This window comes from Bubalus bubalis, chromosome 5, assembly GCF_019923935.1.
Source record: "Bubalus bubalis isolate 160015118507 breed Murrah chromosome 5, NDDB_SH_1, whole genome shotgun sequence".
NCBI classification, from domain to species: domain Eukaryota; kingdom Metazoa; phylum Chordata; class Mammalia; order Artiodactyla; family Bovidae; genus Bubalus; species Bubalus bubalis.
The window spans coordinates 121,232,935-121,258,153 of record NC_059161.1 but is presented as its reverse complement, the minus strand read 5'-3'; the positions used below and the strand labels follow the sequence as shown (position 1 = coordinate 121,258,153).

The 25,219-nt window shown below is 53.3% G+C and overlaps 2 protein-coding genes across 8 annotated transcripts; one reads left to right on the top strand and one right to left on the bottom strand.

Annotated features, from left to right (window-relative positions):
- Positions 1-36: 36 nt before the first annotated feature.
- On the top strand, positions 37-11,532 carry LOC102412461 (lysosomal membrane ascorbate-dependent ferrireductase CYB561A3). 2 transcript variants are annotated; one of them, XM_006076559.3, is made up of 7 exons: positions 37-278; positions 2,555-2,660; positions 3,680-3,878; positions 7,710-7,918; positions 8,538-8,692; positions 9,412-9,568; positions 10,621-11,532. In XM_006076559.3, the coding sequence occupies exons 3-7, from the start codon at positions 3,695-3,697 to the stop codon at positions 10,711-10,713; spliced, it is 798 nt and encodes a 265-aa protein (XP_006076621.1). In that variant the 5' UTR covers positions 37-278; positions 2,555-2,660; positions 3,680-3,694; the 3' UTR covers positions 10,714-11,532. The 2 variants fall into 2 exon arrangements, with proteins under 2 accessions (XP_006076621.1, XP_006076622.1); XM_006076560.3 differs by having other exon boundaries at positions 10,166-11,532.
- A 1,522-nt stretch (positions 11,533-13,054) lies between these two features.
- TKFC (triokinase and FMN cyclase) lies at positions 13,055-25,151 on the bottom strand. 6 transcript variants are annotated; one of them, XM_006076565.3, is made up of 18 exons: positions 25,018-25,151; positions 23,540-23,655; positions 21,065-21,254; positions 20,009-20,119; positions 19,753-19,934; positions 18,398-18,476; positions 18,028-18,117; positions 17,377-17,411; positions 17,216-17,300; positions 17,037-17,126; positions 16,267-16,383; positions 15,825-15,944; positions 15,512-15,649; positions 14,507-14,613; positions 14,300-14,403; positions 14,143-14,176; positions 13,947-14,036; positions 13,055-13,615 (listed from the first exon to the last, which is right to left on the bottom strand). In XM_006076565.3, exons 2-18 carry the CDS (start codon positions 23,540-23,542, stop codon positions 13,454-13,456), a joined length of 1,737 nt encoding a protein of 578 aa, XP_006076627.3. In that variant the 5' UTR covers positions 23,543-23,655; positions 25,018-25,151; the 3' UTR covers positions 13,055-13,453. The 6 variants fall into 6 exon arrangements, with proteins under 6 accessions (XP_006076627.3, XP_006076628.3, XP_044799523.1 ...); XM_006076566.3 differs by having other exon boundaries at positions 24,809-25,123; XM_044943588.1 differs by lacking the exon at positions 25,018-25,151 and adding an exon at positions 24,245-24,266.
- Positions 25,152-25,219: the final 68 nt, after the last annotated feature.

Below are 25,219 nucleotides of genomic sequence, written 5' to 3'. Positions count from 1 at the left end.
GGGGGTCAGCGCCTTGGCGCCCGAGAGCTGGAGACCCCGAGATCCGGGACTTCATTTCCCAGGTGGCCACGCGCGCGACCGGAAGTATACGCGCCTATAAGAGGACAATGCGCCCCTAGCTTTTCGGCGCTAACGCAGCGGTGCCTGGTGGTCGAGAGTGTTGCCGAGAGTCTGTCACTGCATCTTTCAGGAGCCTCGGGAGCAGCGGCTCCGGCGCGGGTTGGCAAGAGACGGGTCTCGGAGACCCCAGTCCCCTTGCGTCCCACTGTGGTTCAGGGGTGAGAAACAACCCGGGCTGGGAGTTCAGGGACCTGGGTTCGAGTGCTAGCTCTGCTACTATCTCGTTTGCGCTGTCACGACCCCTCTAAGTTTTCTCTCCTAGGAAATGGACACCATTCTCCATGCCCTTCCTTCCACAGGTGGTGGTTGTAAAGCACGAAAACTTTAAGGAAGTCGCAGTCAGCAGGCGGAGCCTACCTTTTCACCCAAGGTTCAGTTGAGTTCAGTCGCTCAGTCGTGTCCGACTCTGCGACCCCATGAACCGCAGCACGCCAGGCCTCCCTGTCCATTACCAGCTCCCGGAGTTTACTCAACCTCCATTGAGTCGGTGATGCCAAGGTTAGCTGGGACCAAGGTGGTCCCGGCGGCGGGCGAGTCAAGGATCAGCCCCTGGGTTCCTAGAACCCTTCTCTGGACACTTGGGTCAGACCAGAGCACCGTGCGAAGGGCGTCCCTGTAATCACTCTGGCGCTCAGGAGGACCTTGCTTATCTATCTCCTGCCTGGTATTTAAGGCCTCTCACTCCTGAGTCCCTGACTTTAAGGAAGCTCCGTTTGGGAAGTGAGGCGTCCTTGGAGCCGAGGTGGGAGTCAACCTGGAGTCTTTTACCAGCTCTGTCACTCACCTTGGCCGAGTCACTTTCATAGTTTGGGCCCCAGTATTTTTAATCTGTAAGATAAAAATTAAGGATTTGAGCTCTAACGCTGGGTCTCAAGATTCCTAAAGCCCCCCACCATTCATCTGAAAAGTGGGAGCAGCCAACAGCCTTCCTATGCCTTGATCTATTTGCACTTCTAAGTGCTTGTGAGAAAGTTTGGAATCGTGGGTTTCCCTAAGACGAGGGCTGAGTAGGATATACCCATTTTCTGCCCCAGGGCTTGATCTGTTTTAGTGCAGCCTGGGAGAATCTTTTTTGCTTAGGGATTGAGAGTGTATTAGGTTGGAGAATACAACTCCTTAGATCAGGGTCAACAAACATGACCCACAGGCCAAATCTGGCTGGCCTGAATGGGTTTTACATTTTTCAGTGATTGAAAAGAAAAGGATATTTTGTGATGTGGAAATGATATAAAAACTGAAATTTCAGTGTCCATAGTTTTTTGAACACAGCCTGTACATTTGTGAAAGTATTGTTTATGACTACTTTTGCAGTATATCAAGAGTTGATAGCACAGTTATGACAAACCATATGGCCTGCAAATTCTAAGATATTTACTATTCTCATTCTTTACAGGACTTTGCGGACTTTTGTCTCCGATGTGGCTCTACAAATGTGGGCAGACTAGGAGCCTGCCCACATCCTGAAATCTTAGCACATACTACTCTCTTGGAATAAATGAGAAGATAGTCTTAGCATTTGGATGGCAATTTTCACTGTGTTCTTTTTCTCTCCTTTTGCTCTCCATTTCAAGCAGAGGGAGGGCTCATCTGTGTACTCTGAGCAGTAAAACATTCCAGCCAGTCTGTCAGGAAAGTGTCCCCATTGTCTGTTCCAAGTCTGTCCCAGAGCAGTAATCCAGGATCTCTTCTAGGGGGGTGGGTATGGTCCCTTTTGGATATTTTCTTTTTTCCTCTTACAAAGGGAAACAAATTTAAAAGTAGATACTAGCCAATGGACAGAGCCTGCTGATGCGGAGCCCGTTTGTGCTGACACTTCCCTGGCGCGGGGGGTGATTGAACATCTGGTGACCTGAAACTTCCACTGCTCTTACAGGAATGAAGGGGACACCTCTGAGGCTGGGTAGCAAATTGCTGAGTTCAGCAGCTAAGTCCAAAAGGTTCCAGGAAGCAAGTGGGATGATTTTCTCCCTCTAACCTCCTGGAAGCTTATATTTATTTCCCCCCAGTACTCAAATCTTGCTTTCTCAGAGACTTCTGGCACCCTGGATCCCTTTGTGAGAGCTCCACACCTGTTTCTGGTTAGGTGGACACCTGGCATCGAGACAGCTGGCACGACATGGAATCGGGACCACTGAGAGGCTTGGGCAGCCATAGGGGCCATGGGCTTCAGGGTTTCGTTAGTAGTTAGGGTGAAATGCTGTAATACTACTAAGAAAATTTTAATAATTTACAATGTCCTTAATGTATTTTCTCACTTGATCCTCTGGCAACTTGTGATCAAATTAAAAACATGGGGCTTGAAATGGAAATAACCCCTCACAGGATTGTCAAGAGGAAAACGTGGGATCAATCATGTGTTTTAAGGTTGTGGTGTGATGTCTGTTCATAGCTGCCTTTCAGTAAGTTACATCCTGTTGCCATGGTTTTCTTTCAGATAAGAAGACAGTCCTTCAGATGTTAAGTGATTTGGTCAAGGAGCCTCAGAGCCTAAGAATTGGAGTCCAGGCCACTACTCTGTCAGCTTGTCACTAGGTATAAAGGTGAGGGTCAAATGTTTTATCTCTTTGGGAGTTCTTGGCAATTTTAGGGGCTTCTTCTTGTGTTAGCTGGTTCCAGTTGAGGAACCTCAAGTTCTGGAAGCCATGTGTCACCTTGGCCTGACTCCCTGGGGACAGTGTGCCTGCCTTGAGAGCTGTTTTCATGCTGAAAGCAGGGGCATCCTGTGGCTTTGCAGACTGCCTGCCAACCCTCATGCCCACTTGCCTGGCTTTTAAGAGCAGCTGCTTAGGGGGCTAGGCATTCACCATGCCTGAAACCAGAGTTGGTTTCTGAGTTATCAGGTATATGTGGAAACCTCAAAATAAATTCTTTGCTTTCTAGATTATGAGTTCTTGCTTCCTCTTTTCTCCTCTGGACTTTCCCTAGAGAAGAGAAAGCAGAAGTTGTAGGTCTAGGGACCAGCTGCAGGCTTTTGCCCAATTCAAGATGTGGAGTATGGGGACTGGAGCGAAGACCCCATCTCACCTTCCCATGGGTAGAGGTCACTGTCTAGGGAAGAACTCTGCTGTGGAAGTGGGATCCTATAACACTTTTCTCCCAGGTGGCCTGATAATAGTGTGGAGACTGTGAATTTTGCCTCCTTATGTTAGAACGGAAGGCTTGGGCATTTGTATTATCTAGCCTGGATTTTGACTTCTGCCCTTTCTTTTTGTGAGGAGTGGAAGTATAATTCTTTACCTCTGGTCCTGTGAGGGGAGACCCATCCTAGGGCTCTGGACTCAGCATCCGGCCACCGCAGAGGAGGCCTCTCCAGGGCCAGCCCTGGGGCTGAGCTGGCTGCACTGCACACCGCCAGGTGCTGGGGCGGCGCCTCACTCTCACTCATTGTTCACAACCAGAGATGGGGTCCAGCATGCCATCAAGGCTGCATGGGACAGTGCCCAGGCTGATGGCAGGGGAACCACCCTTCCGGCCAAGAACAAGGTCAATGTTACCTCCTCTAGCTGGGGTGTGGGGCGCACCCGAGCCAGCAGGGGTGTGTGATTTCCCCTTCCTCTAGGGCTGCCTGGTCAGAATGGCTGTGGGATGGTTTTACCTGTCTGTCCTGGCACTGTGCTCCCTGGGCTCGATGTGCATCCTCTTCACCATCTACTGGATGCGGTACTGGCACGGTGGCTTCGCCTGGGATGGCAGCATGCTCATGTTCAACTGGCACCCGGTGCTCATGGTTACAGGCATGGTGGTGCTCTACAGTGCTGGTGAGTACGGGTCGGCAGCGGACACGTGGTGGGGCCCAGGCCTGTGCGGGGCAGCGCTCTCCCTGTCCATCCTGGCCTTTGTTACTGTCAGGTTCAGGGCTGTGAGGGAGGGATGGGATGCGGTGGGTTGTCTCTGGGCCCAGCTGACATTTGGAGGAAGAAGTCTTGAGAACTGAGACATCTGAGAAGGGCAGCCCCATGGATGTTCTTAGGCAGGGGTTTGCACATTTCCTGTTAAAGGCCAGATAGGAAATATTTTAGACTTTGCAAGCTCTGTGATCTGTATTGCAACTACTCAGCTCTGCTATTGTATTGTGAGTGACCAGAGACATCACAGAAACGTGTGTGGCCATGTTCCAATAAAACTATTTATAGTGGTGGGAGGAGGAGAGAAATAGGTGAGGGAGAGGAAGAGGTACAGAGTTCCAGTTGCAGAATAAATGAGTCATAGGTACAGTGTGGACATGAGAGTTAATTATTATATAATATCTTTGCTTGGTGACAGATCATAACTAGAACTGTCACAGTGATCATTTTGAAATGTACAGAAATATTGAATCACTGTGTTATGTAACAGGAAGTAACATAGTGCTGTGTAGGCCAATTATATTTCAAAAACAAACAAACTCATAGTAAGAGTAAAAGAGATCAGATTTGTGGAGTCAGGGGTCCGGAGAAGGCGATGGCACCCACTTCAGTACTCTTGCCTGGAAAATCCCATGGACGGAGGAGCCTGGTAGGCTGCAGTCCATGGGGCCGCAAAGAGTCGGACACGACTGAGCGACTTCCCTTTCACTTTTCACTTTCATGCATTGGAAAAGGAAATGGCAACCCACTCCAGTGTTCTTGCCTGGAGAATCCCAGGGACGGGGGAGCCTGGTGGGCTGCCATCTATGGGGTTGCACAGAGTCAGACACGACTGAAGCGACTTAGCAGCAGCAGAGGTGAGGGGTGGAGGGGAGGGGGAATTGAATGAAGGTCGTCAAAAGGCACAAACTTCAGTTTTAAGATAAATAAGTATTAGGGATATAATGTACAACATGATCAATATAGTTTTTAACACTGCTGTGTGTTAAATATGAAAGTTGTTCAGATAGTAAATCCACAGAGTTGTCATCACAAGAAAAAATTTTTTTCTATTTAATTCTGAATCTGTGTGAGAAGATGGAGGTTCACTAAACTTACTGTGGTCATCATTTCATGATGTGTGTGAGGCAAACCATGATGGTCTACGCTGTAAGCTTATGCAGTGCTGTATTTCAGTTATATTTCAATAAAACTGGAAAATATCAGTAAAATTTTAAAAATTAGTGTCATTTAAAATATTATATGATTTAATTGATAATAGTCTCCATAAGCATTAATTACCTAGGATAAATTAACAAAAGCCACATAAGACTTCTACAGAGAAAAATATAAAACTGTATTGAGAGAAATTAAAGAAGCCTTAAATAAATGGAGGGATATACTACTGTGTAAGTAGTCTGGAAGACTAAACATTGAAAAGATTTAAGTTCCCCTGAAATTATTTCATAGGTTAATTTCAATTCCATAGCCTCAGTGCTTATTTTTGTGAAAACTGACAATTCAATTATCTTGAAATGCAAAGGGCCAAGATTGATCAAGAAGGTTTTGAAAAAGAGCACAGTTGGAGAGCTTACTTGCCCATCTAGTCAGGGTTATTATAAAGCTGCTGTGATCAAGATAGTGAGGGGCCTACTGTATAACACAGGGCACTCTTCTCAATACTCTCTAATGGCCTGTAAGGGAAAAGGATCTAAAAAGGAGTGGATATATATATATATATGTATAACTGATTCACTTTGCTGCACACTGGAACTAACACAACTGTAAATCAACTATACTTGAGTAATATTAATAACAGTGTGGTCATGATAAGTGAATAGACAGGTGAGGAAAGGTGGCCCTGTAGAGCTGTGGGATAAGATGTTCTTTTCAATAAATGATGTTCAGTCAGTCATAAGGAGAAAAACCCCTTTATTCACAAAAACAGGCAGCGGCCTGGATCTGTCCTGTGAGTGGTAGCCTGCCAAGCGTGCTCTAGGAAGTGGGAAGGTGAAGCCCCTCATGGCACAGTCAAGTCCCGACATGAGGGATCTGCTCACTCCTGCCGGACCAGCCTTGCTTGTCCCGTGTGTTCACAGCTGGGCTTGGGGCCCAGGTCAGTCTTACTCTCTCCACTTCTAAAATGGGAATTACAGTGACATTGATAAATAGCAGCTTGCCCTGTGTACTTGATGATATCATCCTGTTTTGTTCTTCAGTCCAGTTGCTTAGTCGTGTCTGACTCTTTGCGACCCCATGAATTGCAGCACGCCAGGCCCCCCGTCCATCACCAACTCCCGGAATTCACCCAAACTCACATCCTTCGAGTTGGTGATGCCATCCAGCCATCTCATCCTCTGTCGTCCCCTTCTCCTCCTGCCCCCAATCCGTCCCAGCATCAGAGTTTTTTCCAATGAGTCAACTCTTCGCATGAGGTGGCTAAAGTATTGGAGTTTCAGCTTTAGCATAAGTCCTTCCAATGAACACCCAGGACTGATCTTCAGAATGGACTGGTTGTATCTCCTTGCAGTCCAAGGGACTCTCAAGAGTCTTCTCCAACACCACAGTTCAAAAGCATCAATTTTTCTTCACAGTCAACTCTCATATCCATACATGACAGCTTATGAGGTGGGCTCTATTGTTGTCTCCATTTTACAGATGAAACTGAAATTTAGAAAGAAGATGCCAGATAGCTGAGAGGTAGAGCCGGGATTTGGACCTCGGTTATCTAACCTTAAAACTTGTGTCCTTGACAGCTCACTTCAGTTGTGAGAGTTCTTCCAGTTAGATGAAATAATGAATGTGATACTGCTTTTCAACCTGTATATAAAAATGCATACACCTGGCATATATTATACCACCAGTTCAGTTCAGTCGCTCAGTTGTGTCCAACTCTTTGTGACCCCATGGACTGCAGCATGCCAGGCTTCCCTGTCCAGACTGTCGCTCAGTCGTGTCCAACTCTTTGTGACCCCGTGGACTGCAGCATGCCAGGCTTCCCTGTCCAGACCACCAGGGAATTTCCTAAATTGAAGTACTGTTGTTAGTCACTAACTTATGGACTGTAGCCTGCCATTCTCTTCTGTCCATGAGATTTCCCAGGCAGGAATAGTAGAGCGGGTTTCCATTTCCTTCTCCAGGGGATCATCCTAACCCAGGGATCAAACCCACATCTCCTGCATTGGTGGGAGGATTCTTTACCACTGAGCCACCTGGGAAGTCCAAAAAATTGAAGTATAGTTGATTTACTAGGATAAATTAACAAAAGCCACATAAGACTTCTACAGAGAAAGATATAAAACTGTATTGAGAGAAATTAAAGAAGCCTTAAATAAATTATGTTAGTTTCCAGTATACACTGATTCAGTTTTATATACAGTGTGTGTATATATATACCCACACACACATATATTCTTTTCCATTATAGTTTATTACAGGATAGTGAATATAGTTCCCTGTGTTACTCAGGAGGATCTTACTGTTTATCTATTTTGTATGTAGTAGTCTGTGTCTGCTAATCCCAAACTCCTAGTTTCTCCCTCCCCCCGCCCCTCCCCTTTATCATGGTCCCTTCTCTCCCTTCATGGCTGATGGCTGCACTAGAAGTGATGCCAGGATGGAAGATGCTGGAGAGTTGATACTGGTGTCCTAGCACTTCCTCCTCCCTGTTGGGAAGCTGTTTGGGATCATGGCAGGGTGACTCCCCTGATGCTTGGATGAGCAAGAGGGGAAGAGGCCAAGCCCTGGGACTGCTCTCTCCGACAGCATCGCTGGTCTACCGCCTGCCCCAGTCATGGGTAGGGCCCAGGCTGCCCTGGAAATCCGGCCACGCAGCCATGCACCTGCTGGCCTTCCTCCTGACTGTGCTGGGGCTGCACGCGGTCTTTGAATTTCACAACCACGCAAAGATCCCCCATCTCTACTCCCTGCACAGCTGGCTGGGCATCACCACCGTCTTCCTCTTCGCTTGCCAGGTGGGTACTCTCTGTCCTCCTTGGGTTCCTGTTGGCTGCCCACTCTGGCTGGGGCTTCCCTCGCATCAGCACCAAATCTTCCTTCTGCTCAGTGCCTGGAGACGGTGTGGCAGGGCGCATGCTGTAGGATTGGCAGTTGGAGGGGCTCTGGGAGGCTGGTGGTTCTCCCATTCACCCTGTTCCATTCTCATCCCTCACACCACCCACTGTGGTCCTGGAGCGCTCTGAGCTAACTCAATCACAGTACGTACCAGGCTGACTCTAAGTCACCTTTTCCACTCCCCTTTTCTGTGAACCAGAAGCAATTTGAGCAGTAGTATCCACATCCTGATTGTAGCCATGTACGAATTGGGAGTTTTGTGAGCCAGGATAGGAAGGAAGCAGAGACAAACGAGGAGGGCTGGGTTTGCGGGAGGGTGGGGGTGTAGCCAGGCTTTTCATGTAGGTGACATTCCTGTTTGTGTCAGACCACAGGGAGGAGGCTGCAGTGCCTGGCGGGAGGGTTGAGCTGTGAGAGAGGGGCCAGGGTTCATTGGTGAGCAGGGGGTGCTGATGGGCGGTGTGACCCGGCGTGCCTTTGGTCACATGCAGTACAGTCAGGTATTTCCTGTGTCCACAGTGGTTCCTGGGCTTCTCGGTCTTCCTGCTGCCCTGGGCATCCATGTGGCTGCGCAGCCTCCTGAAACCCATCCACGTCTTCTTTGGAGCCTCCATTCTCTCTCTGGCCATTGCGTCTGTTGTTTCTGGCATTAACGAGAAGCTTTTCTTCAGTTTGTGAGTGTGGGGGGTGCGTGGGACCCCCAACTGTAAGGTGGGGGGCAGGAACAGGGTCTTCAAAAGATGGGTCATAGGACCTGTCTGAGGGAGAGAAGCCTTTGGGGTTGAGCTCGTTCCTGATCTGGAAGGTAATGGACTCATCTTTCTTTAGGCTGAGATTGGTAAACTGGTCACCAAATACTTACCCAGCATCAAAGTGATTTAGAACCTACTCTGGCAGAAACTATTCTAAACGTCTCAAATTTAATCCTCCAAGTGCCCTACAGCGTTGGTAATGTTGTCATTGCCACGTATGAATTAGGGAACGGAGGCACAGAGAGGTTTAGCAATGTGCCAGTAAGTGGCAGAGCTTTGAGTTAGGAGACTAGAGCTCGTACACCTAACCACTACTGTTCTCCATTTGGGGAGGGAGTTGGGGTGCAATGAAGAGCAGACAAGATTTGAGGTCAGACCTGGGTATAGATCTTGGCTGTGCCGTTTCCTAATTGTGTACCTCAGGACGAGTTCATGTCATGTCTGGGAGCTTCAGCTTCCTCAAGGGTAGACAGCATTCTGCAGACACTAGTCATGGCAGAGACTTAGAAAGTATGTTAATATTCCAGGTTGCAGCAGGCCCTGTGAAGTCTTTCTCATCCTCTTAGTGGCATTGGGTCCAGCATTGGGCAAAAACAGGTAGAAAAGATTCTCAAGGGCCCGCATTGTTTTGTCATCCTCAGGAAAAATGGCACCAAGACATACTCCAAGTTGCCCAGTGAGGCTGTCTTTGCAAACTGCGCTGGGATGCTGGTGGTGGTCTTCGGGCTGCTGGTGCTCTATATCCTGCTGGCTTCATCTTGGAAACGCCCAGAGCCAGGGATGCAGGCTGAGAGAGAGGTATGGGGTCTTGGTCTCCTGTTGCAGGTTGGGGTAGGGCCGGGTCTGAGGGGTCAGCCAGTAGAGGCTTGGGCTTTGCCAGGAAGACCAACCCAGTAACGTGGTGGGAAACAAGTAGCTTGAAGGTGGGGTTCGGCTGGCTGATGGGGTGCACCAGAGTGAACCCAGCGCTTCCTGTCGTGGCCAGTGCAGCTGCTCCTAGGGGCCTGTCCGCTGGGGGAGCAGGGGCTTCCTCCCCTCCCCAGATGGCTGTGGTCTCACGGGGAAGCGTGGCCTTATCTTCCCCAAGGAAGGGCTGTAGTGTGAGGAGGAGGTGTGCTGATTCTGCTTCTCCAGCTTCAGAGCTCATCTAGTGGCATGGGAGCTTTCCTCGTGGGTGTGTGGTGACTGGTTGAGGGCTTGGGGCATTTTGCCTGTTCTCAGCCATGCAGGCACCTGAGGGATGGGGTGTGTCGGTTGAGGGACTCTGGGGCTTCCTTGAAAGGTGTGGTGGGTGGACTGGGGCTCACCCTGCAGGTTGGGGTCTGTCTGAGCAGCTCAGGCTTGGCGGGACTCCTGCAGGTTGGAGGCCATTTTGACACCTGCTTGTCTTTCCAGGCTCTGTTGCGTGGCGGGGAGTGAAGCAGGAAGGGGCTCCCAGGAGCAGTCTGTGTGCAGTCTAAACTCCTTCCCGAAGCTCTGCTCTCGCTGGTTGTGGGCCCCGGTCTCCCCTTGCCTCTGGGTGGGCCTGCTCTTCCATAGCCTGCCCACGTGCTTTCCTTGGTGGCTTTGGCTTCTCTGTCCCTTCTTGGCATTGACTTCTCAGGTCATCTGTTTACCCCTGGCCTCCTTGCCCTGGCTGCTCATGCTGTTGCTGCTTGTATGAAGTCAAGTTCGCTTCCCCTTATACCCCTAAGGATGTGGTAGGGAATCCTGAGGACTCAGATAAGCTGGGAATTGAGTGCCATCCACATTGTGAAGAGTGGGGGAGCCAGGGCTTCCGTTGGCCTTCCCCCGAAGTTGAGGCTGCTGCCCCGGCCAGGCTGCATCTGCTCTTGTAACCTCCCATCCAGCCCACCAGGACACGAGGCTGGGTGGGAACGCCAGAGGTGATGCTGGAAGGACAGCGGGGACTGGCAGAGCCGCTTCTGCAGAAGAGAAGCTGAGGGCTGGCTGCTTGCTACTCATTTTCCGTTGCTGCCTTCTGTGTCTACGTGTTCTACGTGCCCTGCTAGCTGCTGCTGCAACTGGGCCCTGGATCCTGGCTCATCCCTGTGACTGACATGCCCGTCACTGCCGCACAGCCCTACATGACCTGCTCTTCTGAGAAGAGCTTGTCCAGCTGTCCCTTGAAGTAGCAGACCTCCTTCCTTTTTCCTTACTGGGTCCAAGCTCGGCTGCCTGTCCCCAGGTGGGATCAACCTTGCGCTGTCACCAGGGCCCTTGCCCAGCCATCTTCACTCTGCTGCTCACCATGAAACGTGCCAACGTTGTGGTGCACTGTACCCAGCAGAGCCCTGGGAGCCATGGCCACCCCCAGGGGCATCCCTTGCTGAGCATCCAAGTGCCTCACTTGCCCCTCCCACCCCTCCATGGCTGCTTGCCTAGCAGACAAGTCTCTGGTGTGACACAAGTGTGAGGTGTTGCTTTTCTCCCAGTGAGAGACTGGGGTGGCACTGCCCTCTGCACACAGGCCCTGCCAGGTCCCAGGCTCCATGCTGCTGTGCCTAGGTGACAAGCAGCAGGACACCTGGTGTCCTGATTTCTGGCAGGTGGCAACAAAGCTGACTGTCCACCCCACCCCACGTGGCCAGATGCTGGCCCAAGGGCTTTGACTGAACCTCCCAAGCGGCTGAGACCCTCCAAAGGCACTGGGATGACTGCCAGGCACTCTGGTCACAAGACCAGCTCTCCCTTTTCTCCACCTGGGTAGGCGTTTGACTTATGAGGCTTGATTTTCATTAAATGTGTTTTTAAGAATCAAAGCTTTCTGTGCTGAAATGACACTGTGACGTGATCTTGGGCCATTTGCAGAAGCCATGGGCTAGTTCTGACCCTCAGACTTGGGGAGGGACAAACCCAAAGGCCCACATGACTCTTTTCCTGCAATTGCATGTGACTCTTGGTTCCTGAACTTGTCCTTAAAAGTAAATGGCCTTTGAGGATTTGGTTATCTTACCAGGAAGGAGCTGTTTCCTCTTTCATTTTCTGGAACACAAGACTCAAAAAGGCTTAAGTGATTTGCCTGAGGTCACCCAGCCAGGCAGTGGCAGAGTTGGGATCCACAGGCCAGGTGTCTGAGGTTAGAGTTTCCTTCCCAGCTGCTGGGTGTGTGTACCTGTGTCCACCAATAACTGTGACTATGATTGGCGACCCGTGGTGTGTCTGATGGGTGGGGGGCCCTGGGCAGAGCAGGGGAAGCCAAGGTGTTGAGGAAGCCTGCAATCAAGTTTGGGCAAAATAAGTGGTCCCAGTGTGACTCCAGTGTTCTTGCCTAGAGAATCCCAGGGACGGGGGAGCCTGGTGGGCTGCTGTCTATGGGGTCGCACAGAGTTGGACACGACTGAAGTGACTTAGCAGCAGCAGTGTGATGAGCTGAGACCACCTGGTGGTGGAGCAGAGGACTTGGAAGGAGCTGGATGCAGACATGTGATGTCAGCAACCCCCAGTGAGAGAGCATCTGGATGGTCTCCGGCCCTTTATCTTCACTGGTTCCTTTGAATCCTTTGTGTGCCTATGGGACTTCCTGGTGGTTGAGCGGAAAGAATCCGCCTGCAGTTCAGGAGATGCAGGTTCGATCCCTGGGTTGGGGAGATAACTCATGGAGGACAGCACGGCAACCCACTCCAGTACTGTTGCCTGGAAAATCCCATGGACAGAGGAGTCTGGGATTGCAAGAGGTTGAACGCGAAGCAACTCAGCACATGTGCCTATGAGGTGGGCACTATTCTTGGTTTCTAAGAGGCTAAATAGGCCTGAGTTTATGTGTAGCTAGTTTGAAACAGGACCAGGATTCAAGGTCATGTCAGTGTCTAAAGTGAGTCACACCAATGACTTTAACTGCACCTCTATGCCAAGCAGGGGCCAGGGGTGCGCCGTATGTCTCCACCAGGCACCATGCTGACCCCAGAGCCCTTCCTGCTCCCCCCGGGGCTGTCACTGATGGCTCTGGAGACGTGGGGCCGGCCTGAGAACGGTTTCTATTCTGCTGCTGATCCTTAAAAGAGTATGGTGATTTGTTTTCCTTTTGGTGACCCACCTGCCCATTTGATTTCTGAAGAATCAGTGAGTTCTTTTAGTCTAGGGCTGAGAAAAGCACAGCCGTCCGGGGTGGTGTGTGCACCAGAAGGACAGACTGCGGGTCCCACTGGAGTTGGACCACCTGCACAGAACCTGCCTTCGGGCCTCAGGTGGGAGGAGACGGGGGCTAAGCTCTGAGCCTCAGGGCATCAGTGGGCCCACCTGTTCACACGCTTGGATGAAGGTCCTTCAGAGGAAGCACAGCTCTTCTGCTTCAGTGTGGTTTATTGGCTGGCTTTTCCACACTGGCTCAGTTCATGTGCAGAAGACCTTTCACGGACAGTCTCAAAACCAAATTAGCATCACCAGTTAAAGGCTGTATTGCCACCCAGGGAAAAGCCTTATCACTAAAGCTCAGAACTGACTAGAGGCAGAGCCTGGTGACCCTAGGACTGCCCCCTCCCCGAAAAGGGAAAACGCATTGACACCCACTCTGGGCCTGCAGTTTCTACAGTGGAGGATCTGTAGGCTGGCTGAGGAGTTCCTGTTGAATGCAGAGGGCAGGTCTCGAGAGCCAGAGGCAGGGGAGGACAGCAGAAAGCAGAAGCAAGTGACAGTGGCTGCTGGGGAAAGCAGTGAGAGAGGCCCTGAGGCCCGTGGAGGCCTTCACGCACCCTGACTCTGCAAGACCTCCAGGATGGCACGCAGAATGGCCGCAGCTGCCACCGCGCCGGGGTCTGGCTGATCCAGGCGCGCGGAGCTGATGTAACTGGCTCTTCCAGCTCCAGCTTCCATGTTCTTGGTGGCCTCGGCTGCGGCTTCTGCACTCTGAGGGGTGGGGGTGTAGGAGCCGGTTCAAAGAGGAGCCATCAGGCTTCCTTCCTGCCATGGACCCTCTGCACAGTCGTGGAGAGGTCCCTGCCCATCCACCACTGGCAGGGACAAGGGGACACCATTTGCTGAGGGCCTGCTATGTCCCAGACCTAGTGCTGGGACCCTATGTATCTCTCTAGTCCCCAGCCACCCTCTGAGATAGGTATTCTCCACTGTCAGAGGAGGAAAGTGAAGTACAGAAAGGATATGAACTTGTTCAAGGTCGCACGGAAATGGGAGCCTGGTGGTTCTGTCTCCCTGGGTGGCTGGGCCCAGCCTCACTCACCTTGACAGCCTTGGTCAGAATCTGGAGCAGACTGGCCCCTGGGCTCTTCCAGGCTTGGAGCTCCTGTCCTGCTGCCCACAGAGCATCCAGCTGGACAGGGGGAGGGGAGAGATGGGCTGAGGATAGGCCCTGCCACTGAGACTGGCCTTCAGGGCTTCTACACTCAAAAGGGGCAAGGCCTGGGCCAGATACACACCATAGTTCTGTCACCTGGGGCAGCCTTTCCGTACCTGGCAGGGAAGAGAACTAGTGAGGCTCACCGCAGGGAATCACCACTCTGGGGGTGGGTGACACCAACCCCCACCCCCAACCCACTCCCAGTCTGGGGCCCTGGGCCCTGGGCCCTGGCTCACTTCTGCATGGCCTCCAGGCCGGCATCCATGGCAGCAGACCAGGCCGGGAGGTCAGTCTTGGCCTTGAGTGGCTGGGCCGCCGCAGTCAGGAACAGGCCATACAGCTGGGGAGGACCAGGATGCTGAGTACGGTGTTGGCCTGGGGCCTCGGCCAACCCAGAACCCCTCTGTGTCAGCCCTCCACCCCTGGGGGCTGCTGGCACTCACCGCCCCTGAGGAGCCTCCCATCTTCTCCAGTAGCAGGAAGGACAATTTGGAGAGTAGCTGGGCAGGGCTGGCTGGGGGTGGGCCCTCCTTTAGCCACCCCTGAATTGCTGCAGGCAGATAGAGATGGCAAGGAATTCAGAGACCCTCCCTCCCGTCTGCCTGGACCCCAGCCAAGTACCCAGGCCTCACTGCTAGGCGGGAGGAATGGGCGCTAGGAGAGGCTGAGGGAACCAACATGAAGAGACTCCCTGGCCCCCTGTCTGTCCTGCTGCATCTGGAGAGAGGAGGGGACAGGTCACCGATGGGGACCTTGGTGGTCACTGAGCAGGCGATGATGCTTCCTCGCTTCCCTCTTTTTTGTCTTGTACTGATTTACCTTGTTAATGGTCTTTTTTTCCTACCAGAACATAAACCACAAGAGCAGTGATTTTAATATTTTTCTAGCTATTGTATCCATAGAGTTGAGGGCAGCACCTGAACCATGGTCAGCACTAAATATATTTTTCCTGATTGAACAAGATAATCTGGATAATTCAGAACTTTTGCCTCGGCTGGGTAAGCTGAGAAAGAGTAAGGGTGTGAGTTTCCCTTTAGGATAACTTAAAGTTATTATTCGGGCTTCCCTTGTGGCTGGCTCAGCTGGTAAAGAATCCACCTGCAATGTGGAAGACCTCAGTTCAATCTCTGGATCTGGAAGATCCCCTGGAAAAGGGAAGGCCTACCCACTGCAGTATTCTGGACTGGAGAATATAGGGTCACAAAGAGTCAGACATGACTGAGTGACTTTCAAAATTATTATTCACTGAAAGATTGTAGTGCTAGAAGTATCTCTTTATGAAAACAGGTGAAAAGCACGCTAAGTTTGTGATGACCTCTTTTGGCAAAATAACACTTGCCAGCCCCATGTGAGTACTCCAAATGCTTTTGAAATCACTGATTCATGAAACGCCACATGAGTGTGCCGTACCACCCCGTCTCCTACCCCAGGTGGGCCCTGGCACCAACCTCTGGCTGCACGGCTGTGGGTGGTGCCACAGTCCCCATCACCGGCAGCACGGTCCAGGGCATTCAGACGTTCCTCCAGGCCCAGGAGGGTGGTGCACACCCACTCCAGCACAAGTACCATCTGCTTCGAGGCTTCACCTGCAAAGGGCGTACAGCAGGAGGGAGGCCCACCTGGCTGGCTCCTCTCACAACTGAACGTGACCAGAGTGCAGGCGTGGGTGCCAGGGCCCCTGCACGCCCCTCTGCACACACTGCAGCCTTCAGGCCTCAGGCCAAACGCCTGGGCCGCCTTCCCCTAGAGCATGGCCCCTACCTGCTGCAGTAGTGGAGTCAGGGGCCGCCAGGGGCTCCGTGGGGGCGGCCCGGCTCCGCTTCCGCCCAGTCACCCAGACCTTGGCCACGTTAGGCCAGGCCGAGGCAGTGGTTTCAGCATCTGGGGACAGCAGGATGACTCTTCTTAGAGACGGGTCGGCTGGCCAGGGATCAAGTAGGGCCTGGACTCCCCACCTGGTGGCCTGGTTCCCTCCACCGCAGTAAGTGGGTACTCAGTGCTGACTGTGTACATGGGAAATGAGGGCCCCTAGGGGAGGAGCCTAATTCCAACTCCTCCACAGTCAAGAGAGAGTTGGGGAAGGCTGGGGAAGCCAGAAAGGGCCTCTCCACAGGGTCCAACTGTCATGGTCAGCCCTGATGGAGTTGGCTCCTTCCAGCTCCAGGGAGCCCTGGTTTGGCTGACCCCAGCTTTCAGGTCTCACCTATCAGTTTCAGGAGGGGCTCATCCACCAGCAGGAGGGTGAGAGAAACGCCAGGCATCTCCAGGGCTGACATGAAGGTGCCCACTAGGGCACGGGCGATCTTCACCCCGCGGCCCTCTGCAGTACCAGAGCATGAGAGTGTGAGGAAGAAGGGAAGTGCTTCTGGGCAGTTTGCCCCAGAGCATCAGAGAAGGAAACAGAGTAAGAGAAAAACAAGGACTTTGGGAGCTGGGGCCCTGAGGTCAGTAGGGAGCCGGTCAGATTTCCTCGGGGCGTCCTTTAAAGATACCTTGAATGACCACATACCCTGGAGGCGTCCCTTCTATGGGGGCAGATGAGTAACGACAGGTCTGTTACTGGGTTCTTCTTACCAGGTCCCATGTCCTGTGCTAAGTGAGTTAAATCTCATATGGCTACCCACTCCAGTATTCTTGCCTGGGAAATCCCATGGACAGAGGAGGCCATGGCGTTGCAAAAATGTCAGACAAACTGAGAGACTCAACAACAACAATCCTCGTGACAATCCTTTAAGGCAGCTACTATTACTACCCTCTTTATAGACAAGGCAACAGGCTCAAGGCTCCTGGCAAGAAGGTCGCAGACGGCCATCTAAGTCAGGCCTGACTGACTGCACAGCCCGTGCTCCAGACTGTGGAGCCCGACTATCGTTGCAAGGCTCTATCTCAGGTGTCTTTCCTACATCCAGCTTCAAAGGGCAGGCGGGAAGCAGCTCGGGGGTCAGGAGGTCCGACTCCAGTGTGGGGGCTCACCCAGAGAGCAGACGGCGGCGTCGGCTATGATGCCCAGTTCCAGGAATGACAGGCCACCCAGGTTGTTGACCATCAGCACTACTGAGGAGCCTGTGGGCGGACACGATGCCCAGGTGACTCTCTGGGCCCCATTTCCAGAGGGGGAGGCAAGGTGGGGAGACAGCGTGACAGTCCCTCACCAGGCTGCACAGGCACGTGGGATGCATTGGAGGAGCTCGTCATGTGGTCCAGCATGAGCACCACAATCTCGTCGGCAGTCGCCATCTGTCACAGGGAGCCAGGAGTGAGCTGCGTTGGGGGGCCCGGTCTCGGGCCAGCCTGCACCGGGGAGGCCACCTACCTTTATCCGGCGCACGCCAGCCTCCCCATGGATCCCTGTGGACAGACACAAGCACTGCTGACCCACTCGGAGCCTGGGGATTCGCTCAGCATGTTCTGCTCAAGGATTTTCTAAGTGGTCCGCATTAGGCTAGGCATGTGTATCTGGGGAGTGTGGGGTTGGGGGACACAGATGGAATAGTGAAACATACACAGTCTCTGCTCTCTGGGAGCTATGGCTTGGTGGTGGAGAGAGCCAGAGCTTTACTTAACTTCCAACTACTGAAGTAGCCTAACTAGAGGCAGTCACAGAGAGGCCACATGAGGCCTCTGCCCATCACTCTGAAAGCACAGGGGAGGAAGAGGGGAAGTTCTGTAGCTGGGGTGGCCCCAAAACTGCCCTTGAAAGAAGGGCTGCATCTTGGCAGGGTCATGGGTACAGGAGAATGGTGGGAGCACAGGCAAAGAGGTGCACAGGACATGGAGCCCTGGGTGCGGAGGGCAATGGCTGGTAGAAATCAGGCAGGTTGGGCCAGGGCGGCCTCATGGGCCCAATTAAAAAACTTCAGGCCCCTAGGCGATGGCTCTATGTGAGCATACAGGACCCAGGAGATGGCTCCCAGGGTAGAAAATGCTGGAAAAACCCAGGGAACCCAAGGGGTCACAAGCTTACCCAGGCCCAGCTCCACCTCATCAGCTGAGAGCTCAAAAGTGGGTTTAGAACCAGGGACGCTGCAGGAGGACAAGCTCACTCCCAGGGTTCCTACGAGAAATGAAGTATGAAGGGGATGACTGCTTTGCTCCTCGCATCAGGCGTCAGCTGGGCAGCAGCAAGCTCGGAAGTCTCTTCATTGATACAGGCTGCCGGGCTCTTCATCTCAGTGATGCAAGAGAACCCCTGCTCAGGCACCCAAAGCCGCCGTTCCCAGGAAACCCTCCTGCAGCCCCTGGGAAGCCTCCTGTGCTGCTTCAGGGAACCTGTTTCTGGTCCAAGGTGGGCCTCGACCTCCCTTGCCCTTCCCGAGCCCTGAGCTGGCACTCACCCATAGCCTTGGCGACCACGCTCACCCGATCTGTGATCTCCTCCAGTCCCACACCTGCCTCGGCCAGAGCACCCGCCACCTGCGCTCACAGAGACAGGCCCCCAACGGGGAAGGGGTCACTGTACCACTTGTGGGCAGAAGACAGGCTGGGGCTGAACTAGCTGGGAACAGGGAACCTCCTCGTCCTGCCGCATCAACCTGGCCCACCGTATTTAGGGCAATTGCCAGGACTCTAAGAATCCCAGAGCCAGAGGAACTTTACAAATGGAGAAATGGACCCAGAGAGGGGAGGTGGCTTGTCCAATGTCACACAGCCAGTTGGTGGCTAGTTTCCCAACTCTTGGTCTAGAGTCCTTTCTCCATGGCATATGTATTGTGGCTCACTTTGGCCACCCACCCACTTCTTGCCAAGCATCTAGTATGTGCCGAAAAGGGGAAAAGGTGTCTAAATCATAGTCCTTACCTTGGAGGAACTTGGTCTGGGGAGGGGTTAGAGAGACAGACAGCACAGACTGAATGTTTTATGTGAGGTGACGAATCTGATGATGGAGTTCACAGTAGGTGTTATGGGAACGCTGAGGGCAGGGGGTCCTAGCCTGCTTGGCGTGGTGAGAGGGCAAGCCTCCCAGAAGGATAGACAGCAGGTGTGGGCCTCCACAGAATAGCAGGAGTTAGCCAAGCTAAAGGGGGATTGGACAGTGGAAGGATTTTCAAGGCCAAAGATTCAGCATCAGCAAAGCCCCACAGGTGAGCCACAGCCCAGCAGTACAGGGCACCGGTGTTCATGGAGGATAAGGAGACCACAGGAACAATGGGAGAGGAACTTGAAAGCCAGGTAGGAGGGGCAAGAGTGAGGTGGGCACCTGACTGGAAAGCCTGCGCTGACCCTAGGAACCCTGGGGATGCTTTCTGTAGCTGAACAGCCTGGTCAGAGACACATTGTTAAAAGACACCTCTGGGGTGGTATGGGGAAGAGACTGAGGCAGGGGCAGGAAGGAAACAGGCAGAGGAGCCAGGTGAGATGGCAGCGGCAGCCACCTGGGTGCAAGCAGGCAAGACCAAAGCAAGGCTGAAACAGGAAGGGCGGGGCTTGGAGGAGGAAGTGTGTTTGGAGGCCCTGGGGAGTAGGGCCACAGGATAGGGTGATGGAAGGTCGGGTAGGGGGAGGGCAAGGAAGGGGCTGGGAGGATGAAAGCCTATACCTGGGCTGAGCTAGTTACGGGGATGGGGGTGCCATCCTGGATCAGGGAGCACTGGGGAAGCAGTGGCTACCTGGGGGGTGGGACAGATGGCTGGAAAGTTCCGGCACTGGGTGCAGCCTGGAAACCAAGGGGTCCCCCGGAGGGGACCCTCACCTTGTGTATGAGCACTGTGCCACAGAGCCCGCGCCGGCCCGCCTTCTTCAGGACGGTGAAGGCACTGTCGTCCCCGACAACCACCATCTCCACAGGGATGCCCTCCGCCCGGGCCTGCTCCCGGGCCAGGCCGAAGTTGAGTCGGTCCCCAGTGTAGTTCTTCACGATGAGGAGGGTCCCCACTGTGGGAACAGCCAGCAGGGCCCCATCAGCGTCTTCCCTCCCCACAGCAGCCCCTCCTGCAGGCCAGGCTTACCTGTGCCTGCCTGGGCCACGGCCCTGATAGCCGCCAGGATGCTGCCCACTGCTGGGGAGGTGAACACAGCTCCCGCGATGACCCCCGTCAGCATCCCCTTCCCTATGAAACCTGTGATGGAGAGAGGTGGGGAGAGGATGCTGGGTGGGGACCTGTGCCTGCAGGCCCCAGGGCTCAGGGCTTCATGCCCTGGTGAGCCCTACTGTGTGCCTGCTGCAGAAAAGCAGCTAGGTCATGCTTCACAGATCTTTCATCTCCTTGAAGAGGTCTTCCCCAACCTCCCAACTGAACAGTCACTCACTCCATCCCCAGGTATTCGCTGCTCCTTTATCCTGCTCTCCTGTCCTCCCTACCTCACTTACATGCTTTGAAATGATCTCTTTTGTTTGCGTGTTTACTTGGTTTCTGTCTCCCCAAAGGAGAACAGAAGCTCCATGAGGGCAGGTGCCTCGTCTGGGTCACTTTTGCGCCCCTAGTGGCCAGACAGTGCCAAGCACAGGTGCTCAGGAATGTTTGCTGAATGGATGAATGAATTCGCCAGAGAAACAGGAAAGATACAAAGGATACAAAAGCCTGGTCCCTATTCCTCCTCACTCCCTACCCCCATCCCTGACCTCTCAGGGAAAGTGCACATGCCTGGCACTAAACAGGAAACAATCCAGGACAGTCCACTTTGAAAATGTAGGCTGGGAATTCAGAAGAGGGATACTGCTCTAGGCTGGAAGACTCAGGAAGGCTTCATGGAGGAGGAGACGGCAGGTCAGTTGGGCCTGGGAGGCAGGGAGGATTTGTGAAATCACTGACACTCAGAGCTGGAAAGGCCTGAGACATCATTTGGCCCAACCTTGTGCTTTTACAGACGTAGAGACTGAGGCACAGCGAGCCCAGGCCTGGCTCCAGGTCACAGCTCAAGGGAGTAGGGAGCCAGAGCCAACACCAGGCTTCCAGCTCTCAGCCGGGCTCCATCCTGAACCTCCTAACGGTGCCAAAGATCTCCCAGCAGCCCCCGTCCACTCTGCCCAGAGCCCACCCCCCACCTCTGCTCAGGGTGCTCACCAGCATGGGCAGGCTCATGGCCGGAGCCCCCACCCGACAGTAGGGCCACCCGGCCCTTGAGACTGTCCAGGTCAGAACGGAGGGCCACGCGGTGGCCCTGCAGGAGCTGTAGGCTGGGGTTGCAGGCCACCAGGCCGGCAAGAGCGTCATCGGCACAGCCTGCCACTGAGTTCACTAGCTTCTTGGAGGTCTGTGGGAGAGAAGCAGGAGGAGGTTCTGGGTGTAGCTGGCAGGGACACCCCCTTGTCCTGCCCAGCCACACTGCTGTGACTAAGACCCCTAGCCCACACCTGCCCAGGAACTCCAGGGAACAGCGGTTCCTTGAATTAGGCATCATTTTATCTGGTGGATGTTTCTATGACTTGGTAATTTGTGACTTTTTATTCAATGCCTAACCTGTGGCTTAAATTTATCCTGAAGAACGGCTTTGATACAAAGAAAATGGGGGGACTGGAGTCCTCAGTACACAAAGATAATTGGGGCCCAACAGCCTTTTGTCAAAGGAGGAGAAGCCCCAGGTTGGGGCTCCTGTCCCAGGGGTGGGGGCCAGACAGGTCCCACACCCATCTGCTTCCTCAGCAAAACAGGGATTTAATGAACTACAGGATATGCCCCCTATACAGTAAAAACTGAATAAAAGGGAGCTAGTCCCTTCTACTGCCAGCTCTGAAAAGCCGGAGCTGGCTGAAAGGGCTGCATGCGGCTCCTGCCTTTGTCCCAAACAGTGAAACTGGTGCCCAATTAGGATCAGAGAGGGCCGGGCTCCCAGCGCCCCCTGGTGGCCTGAGGGCAGCCTGCACCTGAGCCTTCCCCAAGTCTGCAGGAACTTGGTTCTTTCATGCAAACTCTGGCCTTTTCTGGGTCAGGGGTGGGCCAGGGCAGTGAGCCAGACCTCATTCTAGATCTGATTCTAAGCGTTTTCAAGCACATCTCATTCAACCTTCCAACAACCCTATGGAGTAAAATTAGCCCAGTGAGGAAACAGGCAGAATTATATGACTTTGCCCAAGGTCACCGGAGAAGGCACTGGCACCTCACTCCAGTACTCTTGCCTGGAAAATCCCATGGGCGGAGGAGCCTGGTAGGCTGCAGTCCATGGGGTCGCTAAGAGTCAGGCACAACTGAGCGACTTCACTCTCACTTTTCACTTTCATGCATTGGAGAAGGAAATGGCAACCCACTCCAGTGTTCTTGCCTGGAGAATCCCAGGGACAGGGGAGCCTGGTGGGCTGCCGTCTATGGGGTCGCACAGAGTAGGACACTACTGAAGCGACTTAGCAGCAGCAGCAGCAGCCGCCCAAGGTCACAAAGCCAGCAAATGTCCAGGTCAGCCTGGCTCCAAAGCTAGTTCCATTTTGGCTTTATCATGCTGCTTTCCCCAGGGGCTGAAGGGAGGCTGAGAGTGGCAGACGTTCTGCCCAAGTGAAGGCATGGGCTTGTGGCTCCCAGCACCTGCCAGGGACTGGAATATGCAATGAAGTTGAGAGTGGGTCTGAATTCCAAGCCCAACCTCCAACACTACCACCCTCTGAGAATGGGTCCCCTTGCCATCCCTGACAGTCCGCCCTGCCTGGGATTTGCAACCATTCCCAAACCAGAGCCAGTGGAGAGGTCAGGCGCCAGTGCCATCTGTGGCTCCCAGTGGCCTGAGGGGATGGAAGAAGAAAGGAAAGTTGCCTCCTACAGGCAAATGTGGGAGGCCCCTAGATCCTGGTCTGGTCAACACCCCATCGACTAATCTGCAGATGAGGAAAGAGGCTCAGGGAGGTCATGTTTTGGTAAAATGTCACACAGCTGGTTAGTGGTAGGCTGAAACTTGAACCCAGGCCTGCCCAGGCATGTGTTTGAGCACAATCCGTGACACAGTGCAGGGCAGGGAAGCCTGGTGTGTTGCAGTTCGTGGGGTCACAAAGAGTTGGACACGACTAAGAGATTTCACAACAACTTCCCAGGGCTGTTTTGCTTCAGATCAGTTCTAGAATGAGCCTGGGGCATGCTGAGGGGCATATTGAGCCTCCTGCACTGTAGATCTCACAAGCCCACACATGCCCAAGGCTCAGAAAGGCACAACAGGTCCTTCTTTTGGACTCCTGTGTCTGGTAGTGTCTATTACAGAGTCCAGTTCAGTTCAGTTGCTCAGTCGTGTCTGACTCTTTGCGACCCCATGAATCGCAGCACGCCAGCCTCCCTGTCCATCACCAACGGTAGCTGTTAATGTTCTAAACGCCTGACCCAGACCAGGGCCATGTGGGCCTTGGAGGGACTCAGAGGCTGCAGCCACAGATTGGGCTGGGCCTAGCTGGGAAATGAAGGGAAGTCAGGCCCTGAGACAGAGGATGACTCTTTCTCTTAAGCTCAGGAGGCAGCAGCATCTCTTGGTCAGGGAGTGAGGAACTGCAACATGCCCAGGGCTGACACACCTACTGCCCCAAGCCCATAGTGCCCTTCCTCTGCCCTGGCTCTCATGGGACTCACCATGATGGGGAGGCTCTGAAGGAAGTGTGCCTCACACCGTCTCACTGAGCTTCTGGCAGATGGGCAGTCCCGTGGGTGCAATCAGGTCTGAGCACAGTGAAGATGGCAAGCAGAATCTGCAAGAGGTGGGTAACAACATGAGCTGCTGAAGACACTTGCAGCCTACTGGCACAGTCATGCTTCCAGCACCCTGGTAATTAGGGAGCTTCCCCAGACTTTGATCTAAGTCCAAACTCTAGAATGTGAGCTGGGGATGGAGAAGAGTTTGGGGCTGACCAAGGTTCACATTCTGCACCTGGCTGCCAGAACACTGATAGAGCCATGCTAGGCACACATCTACCTTATGCTCAGGAGTGGCGCCCACCTTATCACCAAGGGGCAAATTTACCCACAGAGTAACTTCATCTATTACATGGGTACACATGCAGTGAATACATTCCTGAAGATCTTCACAGACTTGCTCTTGTCAGTGTTGGCACCTCACCAGGAAGGAGATGGCTGAGTCTGTGACTCTATTTTCCTTCTGGGAAACCGACCCAGCAAGCTCTGTGATGTGTCCAAGGCCATTCCAACAACAGCCAGGATTCAAACCTATGTTTAGCTTCTCTACAAATCCTGTGTTCTTTCTACTGATAGATTCAGTGCCTCAAAAGTCAAGGCCGAAAGTCCTGGGTGTGGGAAATCACATATGTAAATCACAAAGACCTTTTAGCTCCTTTCGGTTCAGCCAGGTTCAGAGGTGTCTTGGGCTCAAGGCACCTTTCTGCAATGGAAAGAATCCCCACCAGCCTCAGCACCTAGCTCTGCCTCTGATTTCCTAGGGGATTCTGGGTAAACCAATTTGCCTGAGCCTTAGCTTCCTCATTTGTAAAATGGGGGCAGCTTCCTCTACAGCCTTCTGGCAGGTGCTCCAAGCCACGTGGTTCTTCTACTCCTTGCAAAGCCTGTCTGATGTGGAGTGGCTTGCAAGCTGCAGGGCTAACTGACTGCTTTCCTGAGTCACTAAGGTTCTCACCAGGCAAATTCTGGTTTCGTGTTTGAGGTCCGAGTTTGCACAGATCATGGGGGCACTAACTCTGCTGGAGAAGTGGCCTGCTGGGGCCTTGAAACACAAAGTTTCAAACACAAACAAGTTCAAAGGAGAGAAGGGACAGTCTAAGTGCCTCCCCCAGACGCCCGCCAGGTGAGATGGGAGTGATGGGTCATTCTAGGATCAAGCAGGGCTGGGTTTAGAGATACTGGGAAGGCTAGGGAGAGGGAGGTACGAACCTCGGTTCTAGTCTGGGAAGTGCACAAATTGATGTCACCTTCCTCCCCTCTCTGGGCCTCTGCAGTATCTTCTGGTTCCAAAATAGGGACCAGCCCCGAGGGCTCCTGGAGCTAAGGGGGTGTGGACGGGGTCTGGGGAAGGGCGAGGGGAGCGGACTACGGATGAGGTCGGCGGGTCAGCTCCGGGGAAGAAGGAGGAGTCGGCGAACCTTTGCGACCCGCTCTCGTCCGGGTAAGCCTTTTCAGTAACCGCCACCAGTACCGAAAAACTCACGACGGGGCACCCTCATCCGGGTACTCCAAGCTCCAGCGGTAGAGAATGGGCGGGACCTCTGGGGGGCGGGGCCTCCCTTGGTTGGCCGCCTCTGGCGCTTTGAGTCCTCCAAGAGGCCAGGTGAGGCCGTCCCGTGA

Excerpts from the sequence above, each read along its gene's own strand:
- LOC102412461 (XM_006076559.3), top strand. The coding sequence starts at position 3,695 with ATGGCTGTGGGATGGTTTTACCTGTCTGTCCTGGCACTGTGCTCCCTG. Across the intron at positions 3,879-7,709 it reads GGTGGTGCTCTACAGTGCTG|CATCGCTGGTCTACCGCCTG; the intron begins GTGAGTACGGGT and ends TCTCTCCGACAG. Across the intron at positions 8,693-9,411 it reads GAGAAGCTTTTCTTCAGTTT|GAAAAATGGCACCAAGACAT; the intron begins GTGAGTGTGGGG and ends TGTCATCCTCAG.
- TKFC (XM_006076565.3), bottom strand. Across the intron at positions 18,118-18,397 it reads CGTGGTCGCCAAGGCTATGG|GAACCCTGGGAGTGAGCTTG; the intron begins GTGAGTGCCAGC and ends CATTTCTCGTAG. Across the intron at positions 15,650-15,824 it reads TGACTCCACTACTGCAGCAG|GTGAAGCCTCGAAGCAGATG; the intron begins GTAGGGGCCATG and ends CGCCCTTTGCAG.